Genomic DNA, 12,355 nt, shown 5'->3' with positions numbered 1-12,355 from the left:
CCTCCGCCTCCCCCTACTATTTGCCATTGCCCTGGCCTGTTAACCCTCACCATACCTCAAGAACTGATGAATGACTGCTTAAATAAAAACTACGACTGTAACTGCACTGAGAAACTAAGAGATTCCAATACCCAAGACCAAGGCCCCTAACCCTAAGGTTAGGAGTTTAAGCCGAAAGAACTAAAGGTTCTCCAACCCAATTACATGAAGAAGCAGAAAAGCTCGACAAAAAAAAAGAAATATTACAAATCAATTAAGAGAAAAAGAAAGGGATACTTAACAAACTCGTAAAAAGAGTAATTGTGGTAGGTAATTTTCCCGCAAAAAGACCACCTTCAAGCCAACAATTTAATGTTCCAAACAGTATTGTTCACGTTCCAATTATCCTTCCGAAAACAAACTCTATTTTTTATTAGCCAAAGAGTCCCTGTAGTTGCGTGCCACACAACACTCGTTCTTCTATCATTGACATATTTTTGGTGAAAAAAGAAGTGCCAATCCATTAAGCTCGTCAAACCCTCTTCCTCCACACAAGCCCCTATTCCAACCCACAAAGCTATCTCACTCCACACCTTCTTAACCACCCAACAACCAAAAAATATGTGTTTACTATTTTCCATACAACTCCCACACAAAATACAATTTAAATTGTCTAATGATAATGAAATCCCTCTAAGTAACAAAAGATCCTTAGTAGGAAGCCTATCATGGAAGAGTCTCCAACCAAAAGCTTTAATTCTAAATGGCACCTCCATTTTCCATATGTTTTGGGCAACTTCTCTTTTTGAACAATTAGTCTTTGATGTTGCAAAGATTTATTTCTTCATCTTTGTTAATATATAACTTTGGATTTCTCTTTGTATTTCAGATTACTTAAGCAGATTTGTTTAAGGAAGTGTTACTCTGTTAAGATATTCCTATGTATTCATTAAGATGATGATCATTCAAGTTTATCCATTATAAAAGATTGACACTACTACAAAAAATACATAACACCTCAGATGCGATACATTGAACCTCAACTAAAGAAATGAGGTAACAAAGGGTGTCATGAAAAGTTGTCTCTTAACACCTTAATGATTAAAAAACCGAGGGATAAAGTTATATGCAAATGGGCTCGAACCCCAACAGTAACACTTTTATTATTTTTAAAATTAGTGTATCTAATATCTCGATTTATTTAGAAAATCGCGGGGTAATATTATTATTATTATTATTATTATTATTATTATCATTTTTAATTTTACATTATTTACTCAGAATATTACATTTTTTATACATAATATTAAAATAAAAGTAAAAATCAAATTCGCTAGGAATCTAGATAAAAGTCAAAATCCATGAAGATCTAGATTTTAGATTTTTTTTAGATTTTAGATTATCAAACTATTGAATCTTGAGGAAGATCAAATGTTGGATGCATGATTATTTTATACAGATCTTGCATGCATTTGCTTATGATGAAAAATGGTAAGATAATTATATCATTATTTAAATATATGATCTTCTGGTCAAATAAATATTTAAGAAAACAATCCAGATAGTTTTCACCTCTTGCAATCCATTTTAGAGAATTTTTTCAAGCATTTTTAGGTTTCAAGGGCTTCATGTTTCATTTAGGTTAGAAATGTTAATATTCATCATGCTTTTATAATGGATGTCGCTTATGTTTCACGCGGATCACTAATAAAAGTGTCTTGAGCGTTGATACTCATAAAATGGGCGGCACGTGTTTATTTAAGGACAGTGATCAATATTCTCAATTATCATGTCAAAATTATTTTCTTGGTTTTTGGAAAAAATGAGGTAAAAGGCGTAGAAGTGTTTTTTAACATTATATTATTTACACATAATATTAAATTACATTATTACAACAAATGCAGCATTATCATAGTAGCTGTTGTTCTTGGAGAACATCACCTTTCGTTCTAATCCAGATCCTATTGGAAAAGAATGCACATACCTTTTACGAGCATTCTTTTGAAGTTCAATAGTTGTTTGACTGCATAGAATTTTTAATAAGTTATTTGAATGTTGATATCTCTTCTTTATTTAAGTTGAAGCAAGAATGATTTATGCACTTGCAATCCATCTATGAGAACTTTTCCAAAAAAATTTAAGTTCCAAAATTTCATAATCTTGAACAAATGATATCAAGGCAGATGATTTCACATAAAAGATATAAAATGGTGGATGTACATAGTTTGTTGTGGATTGATGTCTTGGCAATATCTTGAGCGTTGTTCCTTAAGGATTGATACTGTATTAACTCTCTATAGAAACTTTTTAAATGGACCATACTAGTACTAGATCTCTGTATTGGGAAAACAGTACAATATAAGTTACAGATAATGACTTAAAATGAACAACACGTATGCTTTTTAGCCAATATTCTTATTGATTTCATTAAGTAATAAGTCAAAATCTTACCGGATACGGTCTTTCGATAAGCTATATTTTGTGAGAACAAATTCACATCGACAATGCCATAACAGAAACATATGGGTAACCACTACTACGAGTTTCTAGCTGCTTTAATGCCCCATGTTATATTCTATTCCCACAACAAGTAAATATTAATCGATCAACAAACATTTTTTGCAAAAGAACGATCCTAATGTCAACTATATATTTTTTCTCTAGCAAAATAAAATTTGATTCTATATGTACAGCAATAACGGTTTCGGATAAGAAAAGTCAAAGATTGATATACATTGGTAAAAGGTGTCAATGTTTATTATGGAATACTTTGACTTTAAATTAGTGACTATAAATACACGGCCAAATGAAGGGTATGAGACACATCGAGTTTAGAAGATAACAGGCTAAGTTGCATTCAAGCTGTTGATTTGCTCAAATGTCTTGCATGGATAGACAGAGAGAGTGGATTTGAGCCAAGGATGACTTGCCGGCGACTTCTACCAATGTAGAATCCCTTCTTATTTTGGTTTTGTCGGTGAGTTGCCCTTGCTCACGTTTGCTCTCTTTTCTTTCATATGAGACTTATTAAAGAGCTTCCAATTAAAGTTTGTCTGCACTGTTTCATGTTAAAATATATCGTGTTTGCTATATCAACATGGCATCAATCATTTTCGTAGATAGAGTTGGGTACAAGAGTAACTCAACTGAAAAGTATTTTGTTTTGATATTTATTGCACTACTAGCGTTCAAACGGGCACTCCCGTGCCCGTTTGTCTGCTTTTTTTAATGTGCACAACGTCAAAACACAAAAGTATTTTTTTATTTCATTTTAATTTTAACTTAACATATTTATTAAATAAATTTTGTAATTAAAATTAAAAATAAAATAGATGATTTCTATAATAACATCACTTGAAAATGAACCAAATAAATAGGTATTAAAGATGAGTTAATTACATGCAATTTTTTAATCACCAAATGTGTTTAAACTAAGATAAATTCGTCTAAACTCACTTAACTCTCGTAACCGTATGTCCGCTTTTTTATTTCACAAATGCGTGTATTTATTTTGTTATAATTTTTGCATATGTCTCTTTAAAATAAAATTATTTGAACATAGTTATTAAAAATAAAAGTAAGATGATAATCCATTTCTCTACCCCTCTCTCTCTCAATTCGTTCACGTGTCAAAATTTAAAAAGGATATTTTTTGTTTAAACGTTGTATTTTGCAATTTCGTGGTCATTTATTCACCCTTTTAACGCACATATCAAAAAAACTATAAATATTTATCTTTGTCCCCATATCCTCTCTATCATTCTAATAAAATACTCTCTCTTTATATCTCGCTTTCTACTAATAATATTCTCTCTGTTTCTCTCTATCCCCATTCATACTAAAAATACTATCTCTAAGTAATCTCTCTCATCAAAGTTAATTTGCACTAGATGAAAATTAAAAAAAAAACAATAAATAATAAACAAATATAATTTAAAGAACAAAATATTAAGTCACATTTTAAATTTGAAAAATCAACCACACACAAATATATAAATTTTGTAATGTTGAAGAATAAGATGTGGTGTGTTAAAGGTAAATCAACCAAACACAAATATATAAATTTTGTAATGTTGAAGAATAAGATGTGTTGTGTTAATGGTTTAGTTGATGTAGTATTGGTTTTAGAAATACTTCCTATATGTGTGAATGAATTGATCAGAAGAAATAGTATTTACAGTGGTTGTGAGAAATTTTTAACACAACAAAACAAAAATATAATTGAAATGGTGGAATGTTAAGCAATTACAATGAGTGGTGAGAAAGTAAACATATGTTCCTATTTTCCTCTAATCATCATAATTGTTTATATGATGCAATATATTTGGTATGTCATGCGGTTACACTTTCAAAGTATTATATAAGAAAGTTGGAAAAACTAACTTTGATAGTTATAGATAAACCAATTTTCTTTAAAAAAAAACTGCACCAATTTATAAGCATTGTATTTCTTTAAATTAATTACTTGTATTTTAAAGGGTAAAATGATAATAAAAATAGGTCAGCCCAAATTCCTCTATTCTCTTTATACATAGTTATAAATAGAAAAATTTAGATTACATTTACACATTTTATTATGTTTTTATACTCACAAAATACATATAAGTGTCATTAAGAAATAAAAACACAATAATAACAAAAGCAAGAGGTAAAAAATATATTTTTTCAACAAAACTAAGATATAATTTTTGGAAAAAAATGGTGCAGTAGAAAATTTATGTTACCAATTGTGTTGCCTTAATTGTGGCCTTTTACCACTGCTTAACGTATTAATAATCTGTAAAAAAAAATATTGAGTATTGGTTAAGAATTATAGATTGACTTTTTGAATAATTAAAATTGAATAAATAAAAATATTATAGAATTGGAAGTTATATAAAGTGAACAAATGAGGGGGGTTGTACGGGTAACCTGCCAATGTGAAAGATGACTAATATGCAGTACAATAAAAAATAGGAAAAAAAATTGAGTTTGTAGTATGAGAAGTTATATTGGCAGTTATCAATTAAGACATGTGTGGTTGGTTTTTTTTTTTTAAAAAATAATTCATCGGTAATTTTAGTAATAGTTAAAGGGTAAATATGAGAATAAAATAGGCCAGCCTAAAAGGATGTATCCTCTTTATATATAGTTATAGATGATAATATAGAAGATAACTAACTTGTTTTGTATAGTAGTTTAGTTAGTTAACTGTTAGTTTAGGTAGTTATGATATTATGTAGGCTTACCATCATAATTACCATGCTACTCATGCTTTGTATATATACCTCTTGTACCAACTTTATCAAACTAATGAAGATTAGATTTCATCTCATAACAATATTTGCAACACTACCTTGATTAATATATAAAAAAAAGAGAAAAACTATGGTCTGAACAAATGTTGCACGTTGCAACTCTGTTGGAAGGTTTACCATAAAAACTATACTTTAGAGTTGTGGTGCAAGGACTGTATTTTGAATAAACAATATGTTGTTATTTTGTGTGTTTGTTATTTTGTGGTGTATTAGTGAATAATCTATTATATACATTAAAATAGATTCTAACATTTTAGTTCTAATTTTGCCACACCTTATGTATATTAAAACAGACCTCAATATTTTATGCTATATAATTCTAATTTTGCCACACCTTATGTATATTAAAACAGACCTCAATATTTTATGCTACATAGTTCTAATTTTGCCACATTATTTAAAATTTATGCCACGTCAAATATATTCTTATGTGGCACCTCCAAATACCCATCTTCATTTTCAAGAAAAAACTTATTTCTCTATTAGATGTGATAGGTTCAACACTCGATAACTATATAAATATATTAATTTAACAACTAATTACTAATAACTTCAATATAATTAAAATAATTTATAAACTTTAAAAAATAGTTTATATATTTTCTTGCAATCTTTTCGTCTATTTCATCATTATTATTATATTCTTGAAATATAAAATTAATTCTATCTATTTACCCCATATAAATAATTATGTCAAATAGTTCTAATTTTATCACACTATTTAAAATTTATGTCACATCAAATATATTCTTATGTGGCACCTCCAAAAATCATCTTCATTTTTAAAAAACAATTATTTCTCTATTAGATGTCATGGGTTCAACACCCAATAACTACACAAATCTATTAATTTAACAATTAATTACTAATAACTACAATATAAAATAATTTATAAACTTTAAGAAATAGTTTATATATTTTTCTTGCAATCTTTTCATCTATTTCATTATTATTAATATATTTTTTAAAGATAAAATTAATTCTATATGTTTACTCAATATAAATAAATTATTCAAATCAATATAATACAAGTTTTGTTTAAAAAAAATACAATTAACTACTTAAAAAAACTTACTTGATAGATGAACATATATATAGTAAGAGAAAAAATAAAGTATCCACCTTAAAATATCTAAATTAAAATTTTACATTCGAACGACTCAGACTCTACGTAACCAATTATCATCGTTAAAATCACAATCTAAGATAACCCTCTCTATTTTTTTTGAAGAATACACTTTTATTTTTGTATTTTATTCTTCAAATCATTAAGTTATATCATAAAATTTTATTAAGATGGCGTGAATAACCTTATTGAAATAAACGATCTTTTATCTTTTAATCTTTGGTGAATTTATCTCTCATCCATAAAATTATGAAAATTCAACATTTTTAAAAATATTAGATTAAAAAAAAGAAAATATAAAAAAAATTATTGAAAATTCTGACTATGATGATTTGTTGCATAGAGTCTGAGTTGCTCGAATCTAAAATATTTTCCATTCATAAAATGATGAAGATTTAACATTTTTAAAAATGTTGGAAAAAAAAGAAAAAAAAAATTTGAAACAAAATTATTGAAAATTTTGACTGTGATGAATGGGTTACATAGAGACCGAGTCGTTCAAATGTTGAATTTCTCTCGTCCATAAAATGATAAAGGTTTAAACATCTTTAAAAATATTGAATATATATATATATATATATATATATATATATATATATATATATATATATATATATATATATATATATATATATATATATATATATATATATATATATATATATATATATATATATATATATATATATATATATATATATATATATATATATATATATATATATATATAAAACAAAATTATTGGACTTTTTTTCATTTATTTGTCATTTTAAAATTTAAGTAGCAGCATCTTACTTATCATTTCTATAATTCAAGCATTTTTTTCGTTTAAAATTGTTCTCTTTTTAATTTTCTAAATTTATCGTCTCAATTATAATTCTTACTATATTAAATAAAATTAAAATAAACATATAATCTAATATCACTTTAAAAAATTCATCAATGTTCCGCGCATTGCGCGGGTGTTAGTCTAGTTAATTTTTAGTATAAAATAATCAATTAGGGAGAATAAATATTCCTTTTTTTATTTATAGGTTTACAGGTCATGGTTAAATATTTGATGAAATATCTAAAATGTTTTTACCGTGTTTTTTATTGTTGAGTAATTATCTCTTGTGTACATTTAAAATGAATTTTAAATGTAAGAAATACACAAGTGAAAAGTGGAGTTTGAATGATTTTTAATTTAAAAGTTTCTTGTATATTCAAGAACAAAAAGCATTGCAATGGAATAATAAGAGAATGGAGAAAAACGAATCACGGTCCAGTGGTGATTGGTGTCAAATTTGGTAGAGAAGACCACAGTTCTATCTCTCGCAATTGCGCTCAAAAGGGAATTAAAATCACTTGATTTCAGAACCGGCCTACGAATTAAATAATTGATCTGGTGGATCGGATATTATTGTTGAAAACAAAAGAGATTCAGAGGATCAAGAGGACATTGTAATTGGGCGAGGATTCTTTATACTTTTTGTTATGATAAATTTCATTGCCTATCCAAAAAAAAAAAGTTTAATAATACATTCAAGAAAGAGATCTCATCAATGAATAAGGTAAAAAGAAAACACCTTTCATACCCATTTAATTTTATTGTTACTATTTTCTTTTTTTTGACGATTTTTTATTTGAAATCAATAAATTATATAAAAGCTTCAAAGAGTCCAAATTACACCCAACAAGAAAGCCAGATAAGAAAATTACAGATCGACTGAAACCTAACTTAAGTAAAACAATGGGTTATTGCTAAACTCAAAGAAGTTATAATTGGAATGAGTAATTTTGCTGATGAACGGCCACCTCCAAACGAACGCTTTACAACTCCAAACGACATCCCGCGAATTCCACGAGCCGTAGTTAAAAACAATGTCGTTCCTTCGCAACCAAAGGCTCCATAAAATAGCTAGCCAACCGGTACCAACTTTTCCGCTTTTGACTTTCTTCGAACGACAAAAGGTGCTCCAAAACAAAAAACTTTCTTTGAAATCTAAACCGATTTTAAAGGGTAACCCAATCCACTCGGTCATTTCCCTCCAAACAATACCGGCATTCAAACAAGATAGGAAAGAGTGAAGAAGAGATTTATTGCAATTGGCACAAAAAACACAACTTAAATTCGAGGTATTAGTAAGAATACCTTTACGCCAAAGAGAATCCTTAGTCGGAACTTTGTTGATGAAGCACCTCCAACTAAAAGACTTCACTTTCAAATAGTAAGTCAGACTTTCATTTTTGATAAAGATGCTCTAATTTTTTTTATTTCTTTTAATGATAACTTTTTTCCATACTTCATTTACTGATATTTGTCGGTGTTATTATTTGCAAACAACTCTTTTGATTTATATACGGATGACCAATGTGTGGTGAAAATAAAATATAAACTTTATCATTCTTTTAGATCATGGGCATATGAAGGTTGTATGTATGTTTATTTAGGTGAATGATGGTATGACAAGTCAATAATATACTAATGCGTGGTGAAATGATGGTATGACAAGTCAATAATATACTAATGCGTGGTGAAATAATATACTAACATTAGATCAATAATATATTAATGCAAATTTTTATTTTTAAGGGAATATGTAAATGATCTTTTGAAAACATTTTAAGCAAGATTTCAGGGAAAAAAATAATATATAAAAGATTAGGCAAAAAAAAAACTTCGAAAAGAAAATTACCCACCAATTGAAACCTAACTTAAGTAGAACAATAGGTTTTTGTCAAACTCATAAAAATTATAATTGGTACGAGGAATATTTTCTATAAAAGACCATCGCCATAAGACCGCTTTACAACTCCACACCACATCACGGGTGTTCCAAACCGTGTTCCTAAAAATAATGTCATTTTTAACTAACCACAAGCTCTAAATAATAACTGTTCTGGACTGGGCCAAGAATTAGGCCCAATGCAGCTTCGGCCCACTGGACCTTCGAGGCCTAAACCAGGTCGCACCCTCCACCATGTGAAATGGTGCTCGTCACCTCCTTGCTCGGCATGGATGCTCCCCGCTGACATCCCTGCCGAGGACCATGCTCTCCGCGAGCGCCCTCCTCGCCGAGGACCCTGCTCCTCGCGGGACTCCTTCATATCCAATCCTCCGAATACTACGGAATCCACGTGGCCCCTATAAGACCGCGTCTCCCTTGGATTACGGAGCGGTTAACCAGGACAGAGGGCATCACGCACCTCCGATATTTCCGCCCAGGAAACCTGGCAGTCTCCTAGTTGGGCCTGGGAATCCAGCCCACTAGCGTGATCATGGCCCAGCGCTGGGGGCTATAAATACCCTCTCTCAGTAGAGGGTCAGGTATTCAATTCACTTCTAACCTTAGCTTGTACTTGCTCTCCTTTGCTCCTCTAATCACTTTGGCATCAAGGTACCTTGCAGGTACACCCCCCCCCCATTTTTCACTTCACGAAGACCAGCATCCGAGCAGGCCTTGACGACTCTTCTGATCAGGTACGATCAGTGGCGCCGTCTGTGGGAAACAAGCTCCCCCTTCTTTAAAGAAACAAAGATCAAAGCTAATCCATCCTTCGATCGTCATGGCCGGCAACAACAACAACACCGTCCTCGTCCCGACCCCCGATCCTTTTCGTCTCACGGAAATGATCGAGGAATCCACCCCGGCTCTGCACCGACGGGGGGGACGACGGCGCTCTGCTGAGGGGAATGGGAGGTCAGGTCATGAGACGCCCCAATCCACCAGAAGGCCACCGCCTCAGCACGTCGAGCAAGCTCAGAATGATGAGACCGAGCAGCTCCAACCTCAGAACAACGGAGAGGAAACAGCTCGGAACGATTGGAACACCGAGTTGATCCAAACCCAGCCCGAACAACCGCTGGCTCGCGTCCAACACGAGACTGACCCCAGGGACGGGCAGACTGCCTCCTCCTCCACCCGTTCCCTTGAGAGACCAAGAACTCACCATGGGCAGACTCGGGATGCTACAGATGCCCGCGGGGGAACCGACCCCGCAACCCTCGTCATCCTCAAAGAGCTGCAGCGGACCAACCGCCTCATCCGACTCCAGGGCGAACGAATTGAGAAACTGGAGAAGAGGCATCGTCATCGTTCTCCCCCGCGGAGGCACCGTCGATCGCGTTCCTCCTCTTCGCGCTCCCCGCCTAGGAGGACTCGCCGACGCTCACCATCCTCCTCGCGATCTCCACCGAAAAGATCCCGCCGCCAGAGGTCCCCTCCGCGAAAGAGCAAGAAAAATCGGAGGCCTGAGCCCACAGAGGAGGAGAGCCCTTCTCCCGATAGAGAGGAAAGAAGGCTCGCCAGGAAAGGGAGGGAACCTCGCAAGGAGGAACCCGCCCGGCGTAGCACGCGCTCGATCTCTCCGAGCGCCAGCGTCGAGGAGGAATTCCGCAGCCCCTTGTCCGAAAGCATCTAAAGGGCTCGCCTTCCCCGAGGAATGAAAAAACCCCCGACTTTGGATGCGTACGACGGGACCACAGATCCCGACGATCACATTAGGAACCTGGAGGCCGTCATGGAGTATCACGTCGTCCACAGCTCCATCAAATGTCGGATCTTCCCGACCACGCTCCGGAAGGGTGCAATGACCTGGTACAGGAATCTCCCTCCTAACTCCATCAAGTCTTGGGCCGAGCTCAAGGAGCTCTTCCTGAGCCACTTCACTGCTTCCCGCCGTCAACCGAAATCAGAGGCAAACCTCGAAGTTGTGGTCCAAGGGACCAACGAACCTCTTCGAGACTACCTCGACAGAATCAACAAGGAGGCCGTTCAAGTGGAGACGACCGATTACATGAAAAGGTATCTCCTCGAGCGGGGGCTCCTCCCCGACAGCGAATTCAGGAAAGCGATAAAGATCGAAAAAATGCGATCTATGAACGCCATCTTGAAAAAGGCGCAGACTTCCATCTCCTTCGAGGAAGGCGAAGCGGCCGCAGTCAAAGCATAAAGGGGAAATGGTGTTGCTCGGAGCTCGAGCCAAGACCCGTCTGTCGCACCCCGAGCAAACGAGAGAAAGAGGGACGACAGGTCCCGCGACACAAAGGAGCGCAGAGGGCCAGCAGGACGCTTCAACGACTATACCCCCCTGAAAGTTTCACGGGAGAAGATCCTGGCCGAGTGCATAAACGCCGATTTCAGAAACTCCAACATCAGGCCCCCGAAGCCGAATCCCTCCCGGCCGAGGACCGACAGGTCCAAATACTGCAAGTATCACAAGAGCCACGGGCACCTGACGGACGAGTGCATACACCTGAAGGACGTCATCGAGACGCTGATTAAAGAGGGTCACCTTTCTAAGTACACAAGGAAAGGAGACCCTCCCAGAAGGAATGACCGTCGGAGCTCCGACGAGGGCAATTCGCCGAACGCCAGGCCGCTGCAGGTAGCGTTATCCGTCACCCGACCAGAGGACTTCATACCCTCGGTCGGAGTGACATTTGCCCTCAGCGTCTGGAAAGGGTTCCCAACAGCAATGCTGATATCCAACGGCGGGGACCCTTGCTCCCTCACAATCGGCTCAGTGAAAAGGAAGTTCGACGAGTTGATCAGCGCCACCACGGACCTGACCCCAACCCTGAGGAGGTTCAAAGGGAGGTCAGAACGGATCACCTTCTACCTGGAAGAGCTGCCCGGCGGCGCCCCGAACGCCACAATCCCACTGTTCGTGCGAGCAAGGATGGCGAACTTCGACGTCCGTCGGGTCCTGGTCGACGAGGGAAGCTCGGTCGACATCATGTACTCCCACCTCTTCCAAACCTTACAGCTGGACGACTCACATCTCACTCCTTACGTGGGCTCCGACCTCCAAGGGTTCAACGGAACAACCACAAAGTCGTGGGGTTACGTCGAACTGCTCGTCTCCTTCGGAGAGGGGGAAGTGTCCAGGCAAGTCAAGACACGGTTCTTGGTGATAAACTGCAAGACCCTCTACAACTGCATCATCGGGCGCCCCACTCTGGCCGAAC

General features: G+C 35.2%; 1 protein-coding gene across 1 annotated transcript; it reads left to right on the top strand.

Annotated features, from left to right (window-relative positions):
• The first annotated feature begins 9,951 nt into the window (after window positions 1-9,951).
• LOC131640059 (uncharacterized) lies at window positions 9,952-10,806 on the top strand. The gene has a single exon (XM_058910470.1). The coding sequence runs from the start codon at window positions 9,952-9,954 to the stop codon at window positions 10,804-10,806; it is 855 nt and encodes a 284-aa protein (XP_058766453.1).
• Window positions 10,807-12,355: the final 1,549 nt, after the last annotated feature.

The sequence above is a fragment of the Vicia villosa genome, unplaced genomic scaffold, assembly GCF_029867415.1.
Source record: "Vicia villosa cultivar HV-30 ecotype Madison, WI unplaced genomic scaffold, Vvil1.0 ctg.002925F_1_1, whole genome shotgun sequence".
Taxonomy (NCBI): Eukaryota; Viridiplantae; Streptophyta; class Magnoliopsida; order Fabales; family Fabaceae; genus Vicia; species Vicia villosa.
The sequence above is the reverse complement of the archived record's forward strand: the minus strand, read 5'-3'. Positions and strand labels throughout refer to the sequence as shown.

Bases quoted from the DNA above. Each gene is read 5' to 3' on its own strand.
- LOC131640059 (XM_058910470.1), top strand. From the start codon at position 9,952: ATGGCCGGCAACAACAACAACACCGTCCTCGTCCCGACCCCCGATCCT.